Raw genomic sequence first — 24,005 nt, forward strand, 5'->3', positions numbered from 1 at the left:
ATAGCTTTGGATAGACCTCTGTTTCCACTCTCTGAATTTCTTTCTTTTTGATAAGAATGTAAAACTAGGTCTTTCTTAGCTACTCAAGGAACTGCCGCGATGACTCAGGACACCAAATCTCACTGCCGACCATTCCTCTTTTTCCATTGATTTCAGCCCCCATGTAACAGAGAGGGTCTGAGCAGGCATCAGATACAATTAAGGCCTTTTTGTTCAAAAGATATTGCTGCGGAGCAGGGAAATAAGTAAAACATAAAAAACACTGACCTAATGATTTGTGTCTCTTGTACTTCATCAAAACATGCTTTAATCATTGGGAAACATCAGAACCCCCATCCTCCTTTCCCTGCTCCACTGACCCCACACTAAGCACGAGGGCATTGCAACACAAAGACATTCAATCGTTTGCTTAAGGTAGTTGAGAAAAGAAGGAGTAGAAACTACTATTGACTTTCAGGTTCTTTAGCCTTTTTTGTGTGTATATATATATATATGCTCTGAAACAGTGGCCCAGCAGAGGCTCACCGCTGCATTTCTCTGACCTGATCTCATCCCCCACTACCCACTCTTGCCTTCGCTGCCCCTGCTCCAGCCATTCCGGGCTTCTTGTAATCCATAGCCTGCCATACACGATGGTCTGTTTTGAGAATGCTTTACTCCACTTTATTCCACTCAGACCTCACTTTTCTTGGCCAACTCCAATCTTTTCCATGGAGTTGGGTTGAAACATCACTTCCCTAGGAAGGCTTTCCTCGTGAATCCTCCCTGCACTACTACCTCAGGTTTTTAGGGCCCTTTACTCTGCTGCCACAGCATAGATCAAGCATCCCACTTGCTTAGGATCTATTCTTAGATGTACCTGATAAAACGTTTTGATGAGAGATGCCTTTGCTCATTCTGTTGTTCCATTAGGTAGACTGCAAGTTAAGCATTTGGGGGCGTTCATTCATGGCAGTGCTGAATAATACAAATGGTGCACTGAGACGACCTGGGATACATAATGGAGAGATGGAGTGTAATATAGGAGATCTTGCAAAATGTTGTAAAGCCGTTAGTCTGTAACTAGATGCCTCTCACACAAGACTTGTGAAATACGTTTGTTAGTTATCACCTGGCGCGAAGGGGATGAGCAGTAGCACTTCCTGAGAATGTTAACTGAGGTGTAGAAGTCCATGTGGAAAACAGCGTGGACTCTGTGAAAAAGTAATGCCATCGCTGTTGGTCCTATTTGCTGCTTTACTTTTTTTCATAGTACTTTTTAACCACTTGATGTTTTTCTGTTTATTCATTTGTTTGTTGTCTATCTTTCCTCTCCTTCATCCCAGCTTAAGCTCCAAGAGAGCAGGGACTTTTGTCGGTCTTTTGTCACTTTTGTATCCTTGACACCTAGAATAGCATTTGACGTGTATGTTTATTGAATGAATGCAAGTATCTTTTGGATGATGAATCGACATTGCAGATGCAGAGTAAGGGGTCCCTCATTTAGAAGACTACTGAAGAATAGAAATAACTACTGATAGTCCCTGAGATCTTCTTCATGTTTGATCTTTACAGTGATCTTCTGGGGTAAATTAATAATAATATTCTTTTTTCAACACACTTATTGGAGTACCTGGCTTTGGGAATGAAAATGCAAAGGTGAATTAGAGATGGTCCCTGCTCTTCAGCAGCTAAAAGTGTGGAGGGAAACACATGATTTTTAGACAGTGTAGTTAGTTCAGATAAAGGAGCGCACACAGTAAGAGGTCTAGAGGCGAAGGAACAACACCTCCCCCAGGGTGGGGATGGGATGATAAGGAAAACTAAGGCCAAAAAAAGTAGGCTCTTGCCCAGAGCCATGTAAGTAATCCATCCGGTACTTGAACCTACATCCTGGACTCTGTGACAAAAGGGAATGTGTTAGCTGTCACGTTGTTGGGAGAGATTTTGGAGTGAAAGCTTCCCATGGGCTACCACGCACCTCTGTTTTAGGTCATTTTTAAAATTTTTCTATTCAAAACCAGTTTCAAGGCATTTTAAATATAGATCATATCTAGAATAGCCAAATTATCTGATGAAAAAGCAAAATTGAAGTGCTATCCACATCCTGGTCTGGAGAAGGCTCTTGGGTGAGGGTCTGGTAACTATTTATATCAGAGACAAGAAGGGCCCACAGCTTCCTGTTCCCTCTTAGCATCCCATTCCTTCCCCTCCTGCCCCGCCCCCAACTAGTTTCTGTTCAGCTCATCAGTGGTCTCTGTTTGCCAAATGCAGGGGTCAGTTTTCAGTCTTCTTCTGACCTGGTCTCAGCAACACTGCACTCAGTTGACTGCTCACTCTGCCCCCCGACATTTCCCCTCTCGCCTTCAGTGACACTGCCCGCTCTTGGGTTTCCTGCTCTCCCTCTCCTCTGGATTCTCCGTTGATCGCTTCTAGTTCTCAGCCTAAGGCTTCCTTGTCAACTCAATCTGTAGTCTCCCCTCAGGTGAATGAGTCTCATCCTTCAGGCTTCAAAAGCCCATCTATGCCTACTGAAAAAGTCTGCTTCTTCAGCCCCGACCATGCTCTCCCGAGCGGCAGCTGCCTACTTGCCATCTCCACTTGGTGGGTGGGCTGGAAGCCTTCCATTTGTCCCTCCACATCCATTCTTCATTTTTCTCCACCCCGACAAGGCCGGTGTGCACTACATCAGATGGACCCTCTCTTTGTGCTCAGGCAGCGGGAAGTACATCTAGGAGGTCGGGGGATGGCGGCAGAGTATTTATTCCAAGGCCCCCTCTCCGTAGGGTCTTTGTGGCTTGGTGACCTTCATCAAGGTTCTCCCTTGCAGCCAGCCTTCTCCAGACAGCCGTTTCTAACGTGGGACTCTGGTTAGCTGCTCCCTCCACCCACCCACCCCCTGAGGCCCAGGTCATGCCCCACAGTCATTACCACCAGTGCCACTCTCTCCTCGGGGAATCCTTACACCCATATGTATATAGAGAGTATCTTTATTAAACTCTCTTCAGGTCTTGCTAATTTGAACATGTCCATTATTTTCTGCTATGCTCCTGAGTCACATGGCTAAAGACATTTTTAAGCGTATCCAAGCTAAATCTTGGATCTCTTCTCTTTTTCTCTAACCCCAACCCTGTCCTTTCCCAATCCTGTTCATCTCAGTGAAAATACTACCACCCATCTGGTTGCCAAGCTAAAACCCTAGGCTTATCATTCCTTCATTTCCCAGAAGCAGTCAGCCAGCACGTGTGATTGACTCTGTCTCACATCTGACCACTTTTCACTGCCTCCCCTGCCACCACACTGGTCCACACCACTGCCCTCTCTCACCTGGAATCGCCTCCTAACTGGTCTCCTAATGAGCCTCTCTCTCTCTGCCGCCCTGCAGTTCACTCGCACCCAGCAGCTAGGATAATCCTTTCTAAATGTAAATCAGGTCACATCACTTCAAAAACCCTCTAATATCACTTTAATTTAAACCAGATTTTTTTTTTTTTTTTTTTACTGTGACCTACATGATTGGCTCTTACGACTTCCATAAGCTCATCTTGTTTTCCTGAAACATTCTTCCCTTGGCTGTTTTTTTCCTGTCTTTCCATTGTCATCCCAAATATCTCCTCTTTACAGAGCTTTCTCCAGCCACCCAGTCTGAAGTCACCCTTGCCCTGTCACTCTGTCATATTGCTCAAAGTGTTAAATTTTTTAATGTGTATCCCTATCTGAAATAATCTTTTTAATTTATATGTCTGTGGATTGGTCTCCCCCAGCTGCAGCATAAGCTTCGTGAGAGTAGAGATCTTGTCCGCCATGTTCACCACATCCTCCTGACAACCTAGAACCGTGCCTGTGCAATAGCTGCTCAGCAAATGCTTGTTAAATGAATAAATGAACAAACCTTTGTTTCTCCAAAAGATTTAGGCTAATTTAGGCCCTGTTAGTGACAAAGATATCAAAAACCCAACTTGAGCTAATGACAATGGGAAAGTGAAAAAGGAAAGAGGAGGAGTAGTGAGTTTAGTGTGGTGGAAAGAGTCATAGATTCTAGCTGTTAGGTTGTGGGCAACTTACTCAACCTCTCTGTTCCCTTAGCTATAAATAGAAGCAGGCGGCAAATGACAGTCTCCTAAGTTCTCTTCTAAATACTCTGATTCTGTACTAGTTGACACTGCTCAAACAAGGATTAGCACAAGCCTTTTATTTTTTTAAGAAAATTATCCTGTTTTCTGTTACTCTGTTGTATAGGAAACTAAGGTATTGAGTGGCCCTTCATCTTTTCTAATATCATGAACAACACAAACATATGAATGTGCCGTCCCTGGGGACCAGAGAGGTTAATAAGCCCTGAGCCTGACTCATTTACAAAGTACTTTTTTAAATTTTTTTTTTTTTTGAGAGAGAGAGAAAGGGGGAGAGGGTGGGGCAGAGAGAGCTGGGGACAGAGGGTCTGAAGCTATCAGCACAGAGCCTGATGAGGGACTCGAACTCCTAAACTATGAGCTCATGACCTGAGCCAAAGTTGGACGCTTAACCAACCGAGCCACCCCAGATGTCCCACAAAGCACTTCTAATGCATGATTTCAGTTGGTCCCCAGGACAGTTGATGTGAAGTGGGCAGAACAGGTGCTGTCTTCCTAATAACAAAATGGAGATGTGCCTGGAGTCACTCTGCTCATGTGGCACGGGGCCAGGACCACAGCCCAGGTCTTCTCTCCTCGGCTGGCGCCCTGTCAGCTGTTGCTGATGGTTAAACTAGACTCTTTGTGACCAGACTGTGTATCCAACAGCACCGGAAATGTCTAAGGCCCTTCTCTCATAACATCAGATCTGTCTCCTGTCCAGGTAAAAGATGTGAGCTCTGTGACGATGGCTACTTTGGAGACCCTCTGGGGAGGAACGGCCCTGTGAGGCTTTGCCGCCTCTGCCAGTGCAATGACAACATTGACCCCAATGCTGTTGGAAATTGCAATCGCTTGACGGGAGAATGCCTGAAATGCATCTATAACACTGCTGGCTTCTACTGTGACCGATGCAAAGATGGATATTTTGGAAATGCCCTGGCTCCCAATCCAGCCGACAAATGCAAAGGTGATCTAGCCATCGGCCAGATTCTGTCCCATTTGTTCTCATTTATTCTGAGGATTCTTTGGGTGGTCTCTTTAAAGACTTCCAGTTGTTTGGTCTAACATGGTGCTGTTCAATAGAAATGTCGTGTGAACCACTCCTGTAGTTTAAGTTTTCTCAGACACGTTGAAATCAAGAGAAGCGGGTAAAATTGGTTTAAGGATAGATTTTATTTCCCCTAATACATCTAGCATACTATCGTTTCAGTGAGTAATCAACTAAAAATCGAGATATATGTTTTTTCTCCCCACATCACGTCTTTAAAATCTAGAACATGTATCACATTCACAGCACATCTCAACACCAGCCCCATTCCAGGTGCTCAGTACCCGCAGGTCACTAGTGGCCACTGTACTGGTTCAACTTAAGTAGAAAGAGTCTGGTCATATTGTTTACGTTCTAGTGCTTCTCCCGGGTGATTTGCCTGCTTTGCTGTCTCCGCTTCCCCTTAGCCTGCAACTGCAGTCCCTACGGAACCGTGAAGCAGCAGAGCAGCTGTAACCCTGTGACCGGGCAGTGCGAGTGTCTGCCCCATGTGACTGGCCGGGACTGCGGGGCCTGCGACCCCGGCTTCTACAACCTGCAGAGCGGGCAAGGCTGCGAGAGGTGAGACGCCAGGTGCCTTTGCTGGAAGCGACCTTTGCTGCTTTAATTGTGAGAGGTAGATTTTTGTGAGCTGTAGATAGCTGTAGCCTGGATTCTGTTCAGGAGTTGAGTGCCCGGTTCAGGCAGGGTATCCTTAGCGGTGATCCTGGACAGTTGTGATTAAGCTAATGGGAGAAAAGAGTGGAAGGAAGCTGCCCCAGTTGTGTCAGAATCACCTGAGCAACAGTTAGAAAATGACAGATCACAAGGTGCTTTCTGAGGCATTTTGAGTCAGACCCTCTAGGGCTTACAGCCTGGGAATTGCTCTTTTCAAAGCTCCTGGTCAGCACGTATGCGGTGCCGGGTCGGAGAGCCACCTTGTAGCAGTTTCAGCAGTGGAATAATCGTGTTTGTGAGTGAGTTAGAAAAAGAGGTTCTTAGTAGAACTCATGAAAATTACTTGAACCTCAGGTGCTTAATAACCCATAACATTTTGTCTTAACAGCCCTTTACATTCTGTTTTCTAATACAAGTTACATCAGTTCTGTGCTGCAAGGATGTGAGGGGGAGGTTTGCCCAGAGTCTGTTTTTCTTACCTGAGAAACGTCGTGTTCATTTTCAGGTGTGACTGCCATGCTTTGGGTTCCACCAATGGACAGTGTGACATCCGCACCGGCCAGTGTGAGTGCCAGCCCGGCGTCACCGGTCAGCACTGCGAGCGCTGTGAGGTCAACCACTTCGGGTTTGGCCCCGAAGGCTGCAAACGTAAGGACTGTCGGGACCATAGAACTCGAAGCCTTTCCTACTTCCAGTCAGAACCGCCTGGCCCCGCGGCTTGCAGTCAGGGCGGTACCTAAGCCGTCACGGATACCCTAGTCCATGAGTATTAGCCTCGTCCCATACTCTGGAGATTGAGAGCATCTCGGGTTCCTTTGCGGCCCCCTTACTTACACCTTCTTCTATGGCGTTTCTGAGTCTTTTTCGTCTTTTGTCTTAACGAGGAGAGTCTTCCTTTGATTACCGGGCTTTCCCACTGTGCTTAAGGAAATATTTTTAGTGCTCACATTCTGAGAACAGAGACTCTGCTCACAGTTGTTGGTGGACTCACTGGCTGCAGCTCCTTCCCACCCTTGGGGCCCTTTTGATTCGCTTACATCTAAACACCTGCTTCTCCTTGGCATAAACACTCGCCTGGAATTAGGCCTCAGAACAGTTTGGTGCTTTGCTTTTTGAATTCCTTCATTTCCCCTGTGGAATGTAGCATAAATCATTGACCCAGTTCATTGAACAAAGCAAGCAAACAAACTATAAAATAATGCAAAATGAATATTAGCATTTGGGTTTTCTGTTTCTTTAGTGAGAGAAGCATTAAACAGCAGAGAGATGAAGGTAGAGAAGAATGCTTGAAGTGCATATAAGGGCACTGACTAGTTCACTAGACTAATTTCTATAATTATTAAGTAACATAAATTACGCCCCTGCCAAGGGACGTACATTTTACTTTAAAACTCACTTTTGCTTTAAAAAGTTCTGTTTTCTCTGCTAAGCAGACTTAACCATTCAAATTCTCATCATTTGGCCCAGTTTTAAAATATCTGCTCACAATGCTAGTACAGTCAGCTTTATTGATATCATTCTGAATTAGAAGGAAATACACTTCCTTCTTTTCCCTGTCATGCACTCTTTTCCCTTTATTCCACAGCGTGTGACTGTCATCCTGAGGGATCTCTTTCACTCCAGTGCAAAGACAGTGGTCGCTGTGAATGCAGAGAAGGTTTTGTGGGGAATCGCTGTGACCAGTGTGAAGAGAACTATTTCTACAATCGATCTCGGCCTGGCTGCCAGGAGTGTCCAGCGTGTTACCGGCTGGTAAAGGATAAGGTAAGCTGTCCACCATGCATTCCCTCGTTCATCCATTCACTCACTCAGCAAACACTGAATGGGTGCTTCATGTGCACTTAGCTTTGGAGAACAGATGGCAAACAAGGTGGACATGGTCCCTGTCCTCCAAGACTTACGTTCCAGTTGGGAGACAAATAATAAAAATTAAAAAAAAGAAGTACTAACTGAGATAAGCACCAGAATGAGTACAGAGAATAACTGGAGGAACTACTTTTGATAAGGCCTCTCCAAGGAAACTTATCTAAGGTGAGATCTGAAGAGTAAGAGGTAATAAGTTGAATGAGAAGTGATAGGTAGGCTGTTCCAGGCAGAGGGAATGTGGGATACATGGACCTCAAAGGTCCGGGACCTCCGGAATGAGGAGGAGCAGTTTGTGAGAAGACTGGAGAGGTTGGTAGACATAGCTCATGTTGCACCATGTCAACCATAGTAAGGAATTTAGGTTTTATTCCAGATCCAGGGAGAGTGCAAGAGTTTTAAGCTAGGAAATCCAGTTTATATTTTAAGAAGAACACGCTGACTGTTATGTGAAGAATGATGGGTTAGGAGTGGGGCAGAAAGGGAAGCCTGGATTGAATTGGATAAGTGTGTGAGTCTGGGGGCGGGGCTTTAGAAGGGGGAAGGACAGGGAAAGAGAAGAATCAAGGAAGCATCTTGGATTTTTTGCTTAAGGTAGCTGGAGGCATTGTGTACTGAGATGGAGATGACTCAGAGAGAGCAGATTTAAGAGAAGAAAATCAAGAGTATATTTTTAGATGTTGAATTGAGAGATACCTATCAGAGAGCCAGGTGGAGGTATCAGGAAAAAAAATCTAAAATGCAAGGGAGAGGTCAGAACTAGAGAATGGTCCACATGTAGTGTTTAAGGTCAAAGGAATAGACTTGATAGTTTTTTTCCAGAAGCTGGAGCAATAAAGAAAAACTACCTGTGTTATCTGTTTAAAAGTACACATACGTGAAGTATGTAGTTCTGCACATGAATAGTGCACCCCCTCAATGATTATTCCTGCAGGACGTACAGCTGGGTTCTCTGCATATTCTACCTTTCCCTTTCCTTCCTTTATCACGTTCAGGTTGCTGATCATCGAATGAAACTCCAGGAATTAGAGAATCTCATAGCAAACCTGGGAACTGGGGAAGAGGTAGTGACGGATCAAGCCTTTGAGAACAGACTAAAGGAAGCAGAGAGAGAAGTTATGGACCTCCTTCGAGAGGCCCAGGAAGTCAAAGGTATACATGTTAAAAAGTGGGTAACTTCTGCCAGGTGGCCCAATCTTTAGACCTGGCTTCTAGTTCAAGGTTAATTAGTACAGCTTTATAAAATTCTCAATTTCTTAAACTATTTGTAGAATATGAATTTTCTTGAACAATTTGTGAAAATACAAGCACTTGTCAACTTAATGTTTTACAGATACAGCAAGCAAAAACAATTCTCCCAGCACATCAGAAACTATTAGATGTTAAAATTCCAAGTGGTTTGTAAATCTGTTCTGTTACAAATTGTTTTAAAAAAACAGTTTTTAAAAATCATGAAAGGTATGCATTTTGGATGCACATTATTTTAAGTTGAAAATGTGAACTAGTGAGTTATTATTTTATGCACTGCTTTATTTCCTCAGAAAGGACCCTCATAAGGAAAAAGTAGTCTTCAAGGATTGATTCTTCTGTTTAATAAGTGAACAAATGTGCTAATAACATCATGTAAAAGTATATTTTATACTATGTGTATATTTAATGTCCTTTGCAACTATGTCACTTCTCTGTACATTTTCTGTATCATGTTATGATGATATAAGCTGTTTCTATCAGCTTATCTGATCATAAGCAGAGAAGGAGTTGGTTTAAGATTTAGAAAACTATTTTAAAATACTTTATTGACTTTAAAGGAAGTTGAGTTTTTAAAACTTTGAAAGAAAAAGTTACTTTAATTTACTTTTAAAATCACTTCAATATTTAAAAATATTTTTTTAGTCTTTATTAATTTTTGAGAGATCAAGACAGAGTACAAGCTGGGGAGGGGCAGAGAGAGGGAGATACAGAATCCTAAGCAGGGTCCAGGCTCTGAGCTGTCAGCACAGAGCCCAACACGGGGCTTGAACCCAGAACCGTGAGACCATGACCTGAGCTGAAGGCAGAAGCCCACCTCTCTGAGCCACCCAGGCCCCTCTGTTTTATTTTTATTTCTTACTCTGAATTAAACTTTTTTCTAAATTTGGACAAATCCTTTTCTACGTTTAACTGAGTGCCTATAGTATACCAGGCATAGTGCTAAATACCAATAATGAAAAGATGATAAATAAGACACTGCTCCTTCTATCAAAGTAGGTGATAGACCCCTACCTGGCTGAGGTCACTTTTGTCTAGAAGCATCCCACCATGGAGATACAGATGTTCACAGATTCTCAGAGTAAATGTGCATTAACATTAGTACACTTGGAACCACAGTGATTGACTTCTTATTGAGTTTATGAATCTACCCATTTAAAGTTAGAGAATCTTCCTATCAGAGTACAGGCCAAGAGAAACTAAATGTAGTCCTTATTTCTTATTGTAGATATCCCTAATATATATGATTTTGATTTTATAAAATTAGTGAAGTAATTAGATGCATCTGGTTTTGGCCAGTTTGTTGAATTTTTATATGAGAGTCCAGAAATTGTTCTATGAGGTAAACTTTTAGAAATTTAAAAGTAAGATAAGAGGTTGAGGCACCTGGGTGGCACGGTCCATTAAGCATTCAACTCTTGGTTTCAGCTCATGTCAAGATCTCACAGTTTGTGAGTTCAAGCCCCAGGTCGGGCTTCGTGCTGGCAGTGTGGAACCTGGTTAGGTTTCTCTCTCAATCTCTCTCTCTCTCTCTCTCTCTCTCTCTCTCTGTCTCTTTCTTTCTCTGTCCCTCCCCTGCTCATGCTCAAGCGCTTTCTCTCTCCCTCTCTCTTTCAAAAAAAGAGGTCAATAGTGCATGTTAACTTTAGTCGTGTGCTGTGTTGTTGGTACATCTTAAAGGTTAAACATAGAATAAGAAGAATTTACATGATTCCTGTTCTGTTTATTCCTGTTCTGTGTGTTTTTAGTATGTTCATTTGTTGGCAAAACCTTTTGGCACACATTTTTCCTGTAATGTATTCTCTTGGAACAACAAATTCACACCTGTCCTGCCATACTCCCTGAAGAATTGAAAGCAGAGTTATCATTAACTGTTGATCAGTCCACTGGAGATATGCGGTGCCAGCACCAGGAGCACATGGGAGCAGTCAAGAGGCAAGAAAGGGAGGTCAGCCAGCATTGTTCCGCATCTTGGTGCAGCCCCAGCTAGGCCTAGCCTCCTCTGGCCTAGACTACCCTCCTTTCCTCTATTCGAGCAGATGATCCCACTGGACAGAAGCTTTGACAGAAGCCATGGCCATCATACCTCCCCTTGAGCCACTGGCAAGGCGGGAACATAATGGGCTGCTGCTTCTCCTGGCTTGGGGAGCATCATAGCGAGGCTAGGGTTAAAGTCTGCTCCCACTAAAGCTTGATTCACGGAGTTCCTGGCTGACCTTTCCTACTTAGGTTCAAACTAGCCAAGAACAAGACTATCTTCACAATGATTTATCCTTTCAAACCATCCCTGAGTATTTATTTGTAGTTTAAACTTGTGTTTATTCTGCAGCTTTAAAAGGAAATTATATGGTGCAACTAGATTTTGCAATTTGAAGGCATTTGAAGTGATCCTACCAGTTGGATTATCTATTCCCTTTTCAGTTCCTGTTGTTACTGTTGTTTCTCTAATGAGCTGGCCAGAGAGATTGGCATCTGTCACATTCCTGAAGATCTAAAGGGAAGGGGCTTTTGTAACTTCATTGGCTGCTTGTGCTTCCTAAGTCAAAATTATTTTCTATTTCAGCACTTTTTTGTCTTTCGTTATTTTCCTAAAAATCTTTAGATTACTAAAGAATGTTTAATCATTCAAGCAAAGTCACCTGCTTGTCTATAGTTAGGCAAGAGCTTTGCACCACACCAACTTTGCACGTGTATTTGGTGACCCTGCTTACAAGTTGCTGTTTTCCAAATCAGTATTCATCTTTACTGATCTTAACCATGATCTCTCTTCTTCACATTCCTTGGAGAATTTAGATGCCAACTCTGAGCATCATGTTGAAATAAGAACTGGTCAATTTTGAGTAGGACTTAGTTAAGGTTCTTGTATATTAGTATAATCTCATGACATGTGCGAATTTTGACAGTGACAGAATCTATTTGCATGGGCTTATATTTCTTTTGATTTATTAGGACCCAGGTATGCAATTGAGGTTGAATGGGCATAATTTAAAAAGAACAATTTGAAGAACTATTCAGAAGCAGAAGTCAGTATGAAAGAAATGACGTGGATATTCCAGAGGGTGGGAGGCGGCAGCATTTAAGTCTATATCTAGCTTAAAGTACAAAATGAATTTATTTTTTAATTTTTTTCATGTTCATTTTGAGAAAGAGCAAGTAGGATAGGGGGCAGAGAGAGAGGGAGACACAGAATCCAAAGCAGGCCCTGCATGGTTAGCACAGAGTCTGACACGGGACCTCATGGACCATGAGATCGTAACATGAGCTGAAATCAAGAGTTGGATGCTTAACCGACTGAGCCACCCAGGCACCCCTAAAACACAAAATGAATTTAATCTGCCACACTTCAACATCTGTTTTGAACCTGATTTTTTCCTAGTTTAGAAAAATATCCAGCACTCAGAACTGGTAGTGCTTTTAATAACGTTATATTTTTATGACTAAATCTGGCATGTACTGGAATATCAAGAGCTTTCCTTCGTCAGACATTTCTTGGGTGTCTCCGTTTTGCTAATCACTGTGTAAGGCTGGGGATATAGTGATGAGTAAGAAAGAGCAGCTCACAGTCAAGTGGGACAGACACACAGTTGGAGACAGTTTTATAAAGATAACGATGGAGGTACGCCTGGGCACAGTAAAGACTGACCAGGCCTGCTGATAGGCTTAAGGAAAGCTTATCAGAAAGATCCGTGTTTGGGAGAATAAAGTTTTGCCTTGGACTTCACGTAAGATATGTCCCTTGCTTCAGATAATTTATGGCCTTTTTTCTGCAATGCCATTGCAGATATAGACCAGAATTTGATAGATCGCCTTCAGAGATTGAATAACACCTTATCCAGCCAAATTAGCCGTTTACAGAATATCCGGAACACCATTGAAGAGACTGGAAACTTGGCTGAGCAAGCACGTGCCAGGGTAGAAAGTACGGAGCAGTTGATTGAAATCGCGACCCGAGAACTTGAGAAAGCAAAGATTGCTGTTGCCAATGTGGTGAGTGATTGGAAAGGTCTGAGGTTGGGTTGTAGGAGTCCCCTGGTAATTTTGTAGCAAGTCTGGTACTGTCTGGTGAATGCTATATTGACTTGTTGTGTCTTTTTGTCTCTAAACATGGAGCAAAAAAGCCACATTGCTCATAGTTGTCGTTAAGTAGTTATCACCAGCTGGATAAAAACCAAAGGACATCTGGGTCCTTTCTCTAGCTTTGTTCCTTCTGTGGCACTAGGCAGTTTAAACTTCCTTTATCCTTTGATGAAAACAGAAATAGTAATCTATAGCCAACGAAGCTAATAATAAGCAAAGATCTTTAAATTAATGAGACATTCTTTCTGGTAAATAATACTGATACATCTGGTTTTGACACTTGCTTTATTAAATTTAAATAATTCAGTCCTTTGAGATTAGTGCTTTGTTTATTTCTTCTTTAGTCAGTCACTCAGCCAGAGTCTACAGGGGACCCAAACAACATGACTCTTTTGGCAGAAGAGGCACGAAAGCTTGCTGAACGGTAACCTCCAGATCCCTGTGTTTTCATGGTTAAGCTAGAACTTTCCTTACAGTGTGTACTCACTGTCCCTTCTTTGCCCACAGACACTTTTCACATAACCCACTTTGACAAAGTTTGCCCTTTTCTGAAATATCATCAGCTATGTGTACTCTTTCCTTTGAAATTAGAATATTTACTTTGAATATGATGCTTTGAGGGAAATTATGTTTGCACATCTCAAAGAAAACCAGAACATTTTTAGACTTTTAATTTCAGACCCTTTAAGTTGGTAGCTAAGAAGCTTAATTGAATTAACTCTCAGATTTTAATAGAAAACCTTTACTAACGCATAGTACATTTGAAAATCAGCCCAAGAAAACAGACCATGTCATTCCTGATTTTTTAAATTATTATTAAATGGAAGGTAGTTTCTTAGGAAAACTTTAAGTTGTAGGAGAGCTTAAATTGAAAAATATCTGTTAAACAAGTTGCTAGAATGTAGGCTTCAAGAAGGCAGCCCTTTTTGTGTTTTGTTCACTGCCAAAGTTACTGCGCTTAAACCCATGTCGAGGATATAGTAAGTACTCAATAAGTGTGTCGAATTCATTGCAGAGCAGCTTATAGACCTCATGGGTGTGGGTGCTGAAGTAAGCCCAGCGTTAGAATTTAACCTTATTGTTCAAAGCAATTACTTCGGCTTCTTGCTTTAACACATGCTCTCCTTTTATTCTTTGTAAAAGTAAATGTGTGATCTGTGCCATTTAGTTCATGGACCATTCATGGTTTCATAGCTAGATTTTCTGATTAAAAGATGACAGCTGAAAACATATGGCAAACTCCTAAGAAAATTAGATCTTGAAGATAAAATAATTCTAGTGTCTTTCCTATGGGAATTTTGAAAGAAAGCTTATCAGACCAAAAAGGAGTGACCACATACAACAGTATGACACTGTAATAGAAATTTTAGGGCTGACAGTCTTACGAGTTACCTGGCTGAAATTTCTATTATTTGGGTGGATTCCCTGTTGACATGTTTCTTTCCATTGGGTGTTGGGTGGCTTCGCCTGGTCAGTAATTAGGTTACCTGTGCACAATCTGAATAGCCAAAGCTGTTTCAGAACTATATCGTAACTGAACCAGAGTAAGGATTAAACGTTAGCTCTGAGGTTTGTGCTTATGACTAGATAAATGAGTCCTTGGAAGCATATGTGGTTTTATAAATTATTCTTAATTATATTTAGAAGTAATTTTTTGAAGACATGTAAACATTTGCCTCCATAAACGTTATAGGAAAATATTGTTTGGAAAATATCATTTCCTCAGATTGTTGAATGCTATTGTAAACTTTGCAAAATTCCAAATGTGTAAGATTTTTCCAGTGTTTATAGAGCTCTGCCCACATCAGCATATGTATATATAATAAGGGAAGCATTCTGCCTCTTTCTCGATTAAATAGTTCTGTTTTGTGGTTTATTTTTTTCTTTTACTTTACACAGCCATAAACAAGAAGCTGATGATATTGTAAGAGTGGCAAAGACAGCTAATGAGACATCAACTGAGGCATATGATCTGCTTCTGAGAACACTGGCGGGAGAGAATCAAACAGCACTGGAGATTGAGGAGCTTAATCGAAAGTGAGTGTCATTTAAAAGTGGCTTCTGGCCTTTCAGTTGTTCCTGTAAGCGGCACCATGTCAATGAAAAATGAAATGCCGATGGATTCAGGGCATGCATTCATGCAGTAAGAGTTCTTTTGTTAATCATGCTTTAAAATGGTGCCGTAATTAGAGCAGGGCTGTAGAGCCACAGAGATTTTATTTGATCCAATTCCTGTAACTACAGAGAAAGGCAATAAGATTAGCCATGATACTTAAAATTCTAAAAAGAAGAGAGAACGTATCATAGAGTAAGTAGAGAAAATATACTTGAGCTACAAATGTTTAGGAGGTGTCCAAAGTCAGAAAATATGTGGTAAGCCATATGGTATAAATAGAAGTGATGAGATAAAATATAAATTTAAGCTATGTTGGTTTTAAATAATAGCATTTTAAAATAGCATTTGCTCATGGCGCCTGGGTGGCTCCGTCGGTTAAGCATCCGACTCTTGATTTCGGCTCAGGTCATGGTCTCAGAGTTTGTGAGAGCACGCTGACAGGGCGGAACCTGCTTGGGATTCTCTCACCCTCTCTCTCTCTCTCTGCCCCTTCCCTGTACACACACACTCTCTCAAAAGAAATACACTTCAAAATAAAATAGCATTTTCTTTGAAGTTTTAGAAACTCTGTTGTAGTGATTTGAACTAGAATGAATGCAGTTGACATGGAGATGCCAGAAGCAACTAAGTTTTTCACTCAATCACATCTTTTCTTCCTTAGATACGAACAAGCGAAGAACATCTCCCAGGATCTGGAGAAGCAGGCTGCCCGAGTCCATGAAGAGGCCAAAAGGGCGGGAGAGAAAGCAGTGGAGATCTATGCCAGCGTTGCCCAGCTGACGCCTGTGGATTCAGAAGCACTGGAGGTACGGGGTGGACAGGCTGTATGCACAGGGAGCTGGTTGTCACCACCATCCCCCGCCACAGCACACACTCTTGCTCCCCAGGCACACACACGCACACACATACCCGCACAGTCTGGGTAAAGGCTATTCTGACTGCTCTGTGACTATCACTGGTACCTTCCTCCTCCGTCCTCCAGCTGACTCAGTGGCAATGTCAAGTTCATTTTTAGATATGTTAACAGAACATACTATGATAAAGAATCCCATGATTGGGGCACCTGCGTGGCTCAGTCAGCTGGGCGTCTAACTCTTGGTTGCAGCTCAGGTCATGATCTCAGGGTCACGGGATAGAGCCCCCCGTTGGACTCTGTGCGGAGCCTGCTTAAGGTTCTCTCCCCCTGACCCCCCTGCCTCTCTCCCTGCTCGTGCTCTTGCTTGCTCTCTCTGTCTCTAAAAAGACAAAACAAACAAAAAAACCTGTGATTATAAACCTTAAACAGCAAAGACTATTTACTGATATTAACAATCACTCCTAAATCTTTAATATAAATCCTAATTGTTATGGATATGTATTTATTAGAGCACAGTGCACCAGGTACTATCTGGTTGAGAACGAGAGAAATGGAAGAAAATGGTTTAAAGGGAAGAACTCTTACCAGGATGCTGTTGGGCAGGTGAAATATTTGGGGTTTGGTAGTATTTTATTGCATCTGTACTCCAATCATGAATCGTCCTCCCAGGTTCTGTGTAAATTCTATATATTTTTTTTACATTAAACTTGAAATTAAGTTTTACTTCTTACATCTGAGATGTTGGCTTGACTTTTTATCATAAAGGTTTAGCTAGGTCTCTTCAGACATGTATATACTGTATGATCTCACCTATTTGAAATTTGAGAATAGGCAAACCCAATCTATGATAAAAAACCAGACCAGGGGCAGCTGCACTGTTGAAAAGGGAGGTGTGGAAAGTAACTGGAAAGAGATACAAGGGAATTTCCTGGGGTGGAAATATTCTGTATCTTGATTGGGGTGTTGGTTACACAGGGAAATATATGTGTCAAAGCTCATTGCAGTTAAGTGCTGTGCCTTTCACTGTGCGTGAAAGGTTTTTGGGAAAAAAAAGTCCGTAAAATCTTGACCTGTGCTGCTCTTTTAAAAATATCTGTTGAGTCTTAAGTGTTACAGAGTTACTAAGGCTAGCTTTTCATCAGTTTCATTGTTTTGTCTAAAATGTCACAATCTTACTTGCTTTTCACAGAATGAGGCAAATAAAATAAAGAAGGAAGCTGCGGACCTGGACCGTCTGATTGACCAAAAATTAAAAGATTATGAGGACCTCCGAGAGGACATGAGGGGGAAGGAACTTGAAGTCAAGAAGCTTCTGGAGAAGGGAAAGATCGAACAGCAGGTTGGTTTGATTTGCAGGTTGCTACCTTTCTCGAGGCAGAATTTGAAACCATGCACGCAGAAGCTGCGTCTGTGACCCTACTGCGGGGGCCGGGCCACAGGGTGTTCGGAGGGAAGTGTGTGGGGCACTCAGGCCCAGTGCTATAAGCAGGCAGGGGTCAGGTTGGTAGCTTAGAGGTGCCCGGTTGTTAGGAGGAAAAAGGGCTTTACCTTGGAGGGCTTGTCCCCTGATCTGCCACATGTTTGTAGACTGCAGACCAGCTCCTAGCCCGAGCGGATGCCGCCAAGGCTGTTGCCGAAGAAGCTGCGAAAAAGGGACGAAATACCTTACAAGAAGCCAATGACATCCTCAACAACCTGAGAGGTATGGACAGGTCACATAATACAGTAAATCTCCATGCTTTCTTCACGAGGGCGACTTCCTTTTCTTTTTTCTTTTTACCCTGAGATTCTTGGAACATCTATAATATGAAAGATAATAGTATAATAAATCCCATAAATCCTTCACCCGGATTCAGCAGGTACGATTTTACCTGTACCTACTTCATCCCCCAGCTTCCACCCTGTATTTTGTATGCTGAAGTATTTCAAAGAAAAATCCCAGAGAGCAGCGTTGGTGGTACAGTGGTGAGCATAGCTGCCTTCCAAAGAAAAATCCCAGAGCTCATGGCATTTTACCCCTTTATATCCCAGTGGGGGAGGGGTGGGGGAGGAAATTTTCTGATGTTAGAATAACTCGTGTTATCAAGATGTGCCTATTTAGCTGGCTCATGTTGGTAAATGGAGATTACTTTTAATTTTCTGTGCCAGTTATATCTCAATCTTTACGTCTTCTTTCCTCACCCAAGGTAAAAAAGACATGTGCCCAGTTCACTGAATAGTGCTGGACGTGCCTCTAATAAAATAGCCCATAGGTTCTATAAATATGGAAGCTTTACAAGATAATGGTTGAGGGGCACCTGGGTGGTTCATTTGATTAAGTGTCCAACTTCGGCTCAGGTCGTGATCTCATGGTTCATGGGTTCAAGCCCTGCATCGGGCTTTGTGCTGACAGCTCAGAGCCTGGAGCCTGGTTCAGATTCTGTGTCTCCATCTCTCTCTCTATGCATATGCTTGCTCTCTCTCAAAAAGAAACATTAAAAAACCCAAAACAAATTTAAAAAAAGCTAATGGTTGAGCATATTGGCTCTGGTGTCATGGGATTGAGTTAGAATCCCTGATCCACCTCTTACTTCTGCGAACCTTGGGAGAAATCATCTACCTCTTTAATCCTCAGTTCTCACTTACAAAAATTATACAGGGCCTGCATCACAGTCACATCAAAAAGCTCTTCACTCAGTAGCTAACACAGTAAACACTAAATAAACTGCAGCTTTTAATATTGGTTGCAGTGGTAGTAATGGCATACTCGGTACTTTGCATGAAAATAAACTTCTTTCCAGAAACACGTTCATTCACAAGAATCTGAAGCCTTGTGCTTTGTTCTTCTCAAGGCTGCCCATGCTGTTTTTCATTTCTCTCTCCTGCCGTTCATTGTTGATAAAACAAAATCCGCTTGCAGCTCCCTGAAAGGTTCCCTTTTGGCTTGTTGAGAGTTTAGTTCAAACGCATTCCTTGAACTTGCTTTATTTTAGGTTTTGATAGGCGCGTGAACGATAACAAGACAGCTGCAGAGGAGGCTCTAAGGAGAATTCCTGCCATCAACCAGACCATCATTGAAGCCAATGAAAAGACGAGGGAGGCACAGCTGGCCCTGGGCAATGCCGCCGCAGACGCCACCGAGGCGAAGAGCAAGGCCCACGAGGCTGAGAGGATCGCCAGTGCTGTCCAGAAGGTATGTGCTTTCCGCTTCTCCTAAACGCTCTTTGCTCAGGTACTTGTCTAGTCATTTTCCAGGTTCTTTCCAGACCCCTAAAAGCCTAGCAAGCTTCTTCCTCAAAGCCAGTAAAATTATCTTCAACTATCTGTGTTCATTTTTCACTAGGCATTAGAATAGGTACGTCCATTGACTGAAGAGGGAGAATCATTGAAATCACCAGAAGAATCCTTTAACATTTCTCCTGTTGCCTCAGTGGCAGGGGCTGCTTTGTGACGAGGGGATGGCTTCCTGGACCCACAGAGCCCCTTCCACAAAAAAATCAGACTCTTCTCACATAAACACAGTTCTTTGACATGGACAGCTGAAATTTTTTTCAACCCTATGTGGAGTGTCAAGCCCATCCAACTCTGAGGCCCCTCTTTCAGGCGTATTTTGTGTCTGAGCCCCTCCTGTGTAACTGCCACTGCCAGGATTCCTTCTTCTCATCGTAAAGAATAATCTCTTTAAGCTGGCGTTTTCCTACCTAATGGTAATCTGTTTTATTTAGGAGAGAGACTGGAACAGATTCTAAACTTCTGTGTTTGAGAATCATATGTTTTTTTAGCTTGTTAAGAGTAGTTGGTTTGGGAATTAATTATATTTTATAAAATACTCCTATTTCAGGATCATGGTCTTTTTTTACACTGTGATGAGTTGCCAAGTAGAATAAGGCTACGTTTCCATCAAAGTGCATACATCTGAAAGTGTCTAATCAGTGTGATATAGTGGAGACTGTATACCATGTAAATGTTTTCTCAGTTGCTCACCATGTGACCTCAGCTAACAATGGTGATAATAGAACAGGAAGTATTAAGGATAAATAAGAGAGTGCAAATGAAGTATTTTTAAACTATAAAATGCTATTACCTTAGGTGGTAAGGCTAGCTTTCCTTTCATTCCTGTTGTTCGGAACACAAATAAATGATACCATAGCTCAACATACAGCATCATTTACTGCCCTCTTCTTGCTGGATTGTATTTTTCAGCCATTTTATCAGATTATAAAAGGTGTGGGACATACTTTAGAGAAAGGAAAGCTTTTTTTTTTTTCACTAGCCATTATTTATTTTGTGCCTAGAATGCTACCAGCACCAAGGCAGAAGCTGAAAGGACGTTTGCAGAAGTTACAGACCTGGATAACGAGGTGAACGATATGTTGAAACAACTACAGGAAGCAGAAAAGGAGCTGAAGAGAAAACAAGATGATGCCGACCAGGATATGATGATGGCAGGGATGGTAAGCAGTTTGTCTGGGCCTATTTGCCCCTGGGCAGAAAGAGAAGGGTGTTCAATCATAAAGATCCCCATCTTGTTAGGAAGCGTCTCTTTCATATTGACTTCTGCTTCTCATTGTATCTTGGGGCCAAGAACTGGGTTAGTAACTGACATAGAAGACCAAGAATTTGGTCCCCCTGCCAGGTCGTTGCACAATTGTCCTGTCCCAAGCTCCTCTCAGTTAAAACAAAACGTTCTTTCAGACATTTGAAGCTTTAGGACATTGCAAAGTACATATTTATATTTTTGGAGGGATGCTTCATTGATGGTATAAAATCAAAAAGGAGTACAACGAAAAGTTCATGTCCTTCCTACTTTTGTCATCCCCACAACTTGCTTTCTAGAGGCCAAGACCACTTTCCTGTGTTTCATTTTTAAAGATGACAAAACAGTTGTATCTCTAGTTTAATTACTTTTTTACCTTTTGCGATGGTGTTGGTAATTAAATTGACTTACTAAATGCATGGCCCGATGAAGAACAAGAATCCCTTTTTCTGTTTTATGCTGTATGTTGCTTTCAAAAGACTTGAATGGAGTCACAGTGGAAACATAACTTTTCAGTTCAGCTGGACTACAATCACAGGAATGATAGACATAACCGCATTTAATTGTGCACTTTCTCTGCCAGCCCCAGACCTTTCTTCCACTCCTGGTGAAGAGCAGGCCTTTTACTCTGGCTCCTTTTCACCTTGCAACAGAAAGGAAAAACACTAACCCTGTTTATCCAGGCAAAGAAGACTCTAGAGAAGTGACATCGGGAAGCATCCCTGTGCAAATACCTTATTTTATTGTGCTTTTGGGGTTTTGTTTCGGACTTTAATTTTCTGTAGCAAAGTGTGGCTCAAAGGGAAATTCCCATATAGTAAGAAATATTTGTTTCTCATATGTGCTGAATATCTCTGGATTTCATTTTTAACGAAACAGAACATTAGACTTCGAGCCTGTTGCAAGAAGGAAAAGGATAGGTTTTTTATGAGCTTCCAAGAAAGGGTATGGATTCAGTTCAAAGGGTGGAAGAAGATCCACCTTTTGTTTCGTTTGGTAACGAGCTTCTAAGGAGTACAAAGCACCCTCGCGTACACTGTCCCATGTATATTTACGTCAGTCGTGAAAGACACAGCATTGAGCCAGGATTGTTTAAATATTTTTCTTAACCACAAGAGCAAAGCTTACATTGTCCTGGAAGAGGCGGCTGGAGACCACAGGTTAAATGCAGTAGTATTGCTGTCCACAGGCTGTACCAAAATCATTTACCCACTCCTGGGATACACACCGAACAGCCTACCAAGGCCCAGGAAGAATGGCTGTGATTTCAATAGAAATTAATCATTTATTTGTGAAGTTTTTTCCTCTTCTTCTTTTTAAAAATCCTACACTGTTTCTATCCAAAAATGTTGCATTATCTTGAGCCAAAAACTAGGAAAAACAATCATGTGGTAGGGAACTCCAAGCCACTCATTTATATCCTGAGTAGATTTATTTGTGAGAGCATCTGTTTTCTGATATTTAGACGCTTCCTCTTCCATTGCCATTTCCCATGACTCATGCACAGTGTATTTGTTCAGGTTTCATGGAATTTTCCCAAATATATTTACCTTTGGTTGATTTTTAAAATGTAAATTGTATTGCCCCAATTTGTGCAAGTATGTGCACACTCGTGTGTATGTGTGTGCATGCGCTCGTGCATGCGCTCATGCACGTGCCCATGTGTGGTTGCCCGGGGCTGGGTTCTAGAGAGTGTTGCTTGATTATGAAAATTTTTTGAGACTAAACATTTCTAATAATCAAGTCTCTTAAGAGTGTCCTGAAGGACATATTTCAGCTCTAAAATGTAGTTTTTATACTCATCCCTAAAAATACCTCATTTCTGCTTGCTGAATTTTATTATGAATCTACTGTGTATTCTTGAGTGAGAAAGTGAGGAAAGGAAATAATATTGGTCTTTTTGAAATACAGTCAGTTTAGGCACGTGGACTGCCTACTCATGACAGTCATAGGAATTAAAAATAGCAACATTTCACCGTGAAGATAGGACCAAAAAAAAAACCTTACAGTGAGAGATTGTTGTTTCACGAGTTAGGAAAAGGGAAGCATCTGAAAATGGACTTGCTGGCTGATTGGCAGAGTGGGGGGAAGTACTTCTGGAAGATGAAGACACACCATTGGGACTACTGTTCTCTATCCTTTTCCCCACACAGGCTTCGCAGGCTGCTCAGGAAGCCGAGATCAATGCCAGAAAAGCCAAAAACTCCGTCACCAGCCTCCTCAATCTGATTAATGACCTCTTGGAGCAGCTGGGTAAGGAGCTGGAGAGCCATTTTAGGCAGGCTCTCAATTCTGGGGACTGTTTGTTCTTGGGGTCTGTTATAGTTGTCACAAAAACAGGTATTACAGTGTGAGTATTGTGTGAACTGAAACTTGACTAGGTTGTATTAATTCAACAAGTCCTTCTTCCATGGCATATGATCTAAGTACCGGACTCTGACCATGGCCCAAGGACTTCTAAAATTAGGAAGATAGGCTGCCAGTTAGAGTGGCTCATTTATGGTAAATGTTTATGACATATTGAGCAGCTCATTCTGCTGGCAGAGTGTTTTTAAAGGACTTAGAGTGAAGGATTTCAGTGGTAGAATAAAAGAACACTTTAAGCTGGGGGTGACTTCACTGCCTGGAATTCTCTTCGTTTGCTAATTAAAAGGATAATCTGAGAGTTTTTTTTAAAAGTCAGATTATTTGATTATTCTCTTACTGACATAATAAGGAAATATGACCATGTTGAAATGCTTTGAATCTAGTTTAATAGAGAGCAGGCTTCATTATAGGACAGATGTACTTTTGTCACGAGCCTACATTATAAAGTGGTAAAACTCCAGCCAGTACAGCTTTGTAGCAAGGCATTCTGTTTTAATTCACCAGCCCTTAAGGTTTGGTCAGTGTTCCGTTTGGAGTTTTCTTTTGGAGCAGGGAGAGGGGAAGGTATCTTTTTTTTAATCTGTCTAAAATATCAAGAATAATAACGTGCTAACAGATGGGTTTTAAAATGACAGGAAGCTAGAGGAGGTAGCTTTTTGTGGGTAGAAAGAGCTAGAGTTTAAAGTTAGACTCGAGTAGGAATCTTTGTTTTGTTGCCTTGTAAACTGTGCAAACTTGGGCAAATCAGTTAACATCTGAGAATCACTTGCGTAAGATGGTCTCATGAGAATTTAATCAAGCACAGTATGCGTAATGTGCTGATCGCTGTGTGGCTGTCTGCTTTCATTAATTATGGAAGCAGTTCTTTCCAAAAGAACTTTTTCTTGATCATTTTAAAGTGAAGCTTTTGCTGAAATTATTTCAGCATTTTGTCCCTGGCCCTTTTCCGTAGGAGGGCTCCAAATAGTGTCTGACTCCTAAAGGCAGGACATGACTCCCCAAACCAGCCCACCTTCCCTGGAATCTAAGAGCTGAGGGCTTAGAGTTCTAGCGTAAAGATTTTTATGTTCATTAGATGGCATTAAAATGACATACAGCTTACATATATAAACATGAAAATGGCAATAAATGTTATCAGATGACCTTCAAAACCGCAAGTGAGG

The 24,005-nt window shown here is 41.9% G+C and overlaps 1 protein-coding gene across 1 annotated transcript in view; it reads left to right on the forward strand.

Annotated features, from left to right (window-relative positions):
- The window catches only part of LAMC1 (laminin subunit gamma 1), a 124,796-nt gene that overhangs the window by 97,421 nt on the left and 3,370 nt on the right, over nucleotides 1–24,005 (forward strand). Inside the window, exons 14-27 of the mRNA XM_077763241.1 lie at nucleotides 4,816–5,061; nucleotides 5,550–5,703; nucleotides 6,305–6,447; nucleotides 7,385–7,563; nucleotides 8,658–8,814; nucleotides 12,692–12,897; nucleotides 13,332–13,411; nucleotides 14,887–15,024; nucleotides 15,765–15,909; nucleotides 17,149–17,298; nucleotides 17,547–17,661; nucleotides 18,932–19,131; nucleotides 20,234–20,392; nucleotides 22,629–22,728. Coding sequence (XP_077619367.1) covers nucleotides 4,816–5,061; nucleotides 5,550–5,703; nucleotides 6,305–6,447; nucleotides 7,385–7,563; nucleotides 8,658–8,814; nucleotides 12,692–12,897; nucleotides 13,332–13,411; nucleotides 14,887–15,024; nucleotides 15,765–15,909; nucleotides 17,149–17,298; nucleotides 17,547–17,661; nucleotides 18,932–19,131; nucleotides 20,234–20,392; nucleotides 22,629–22,728 — 2,172 coding nt within the window. The remainder of the gene's footprint in view (nucleotides 1–4,815; nucleotides 5,062–5,549; nucleotides 5,704–6,304; nucleotides 6,448–7,384; nucleotides 7,564–8,657; nucleotides 8,815–12,691; nucleotides 12,898–13,331; nucleotides 13,412–14,886; nucleotides 15,025–15,764; nucleotides 15,910–17,148; nucleotides 17,299–17,546; nucleotides 17,662–18,931; nucleotides 19,132–20,233; nucleotides 20,393–22,628; nucleotides 22,729–24,005) is intronic.

The sequence above is a fragment of the Crocuta crocuta genome, unplaced genomic scaffold (genome assembly GCF_008692635.1).
Source record: "Crocuta crocuta isolate KB4526 unplaced genomic scaffold, BGI_CrCroc_1.0 scaffold3, whole genome shotgun sequence".
Lineage (NCBI taxonomy): Eukaryota > Metazoa > Chordata > Mammalia > Carnivora > Hyaenidae > Crocuta > Crocuta crocuta.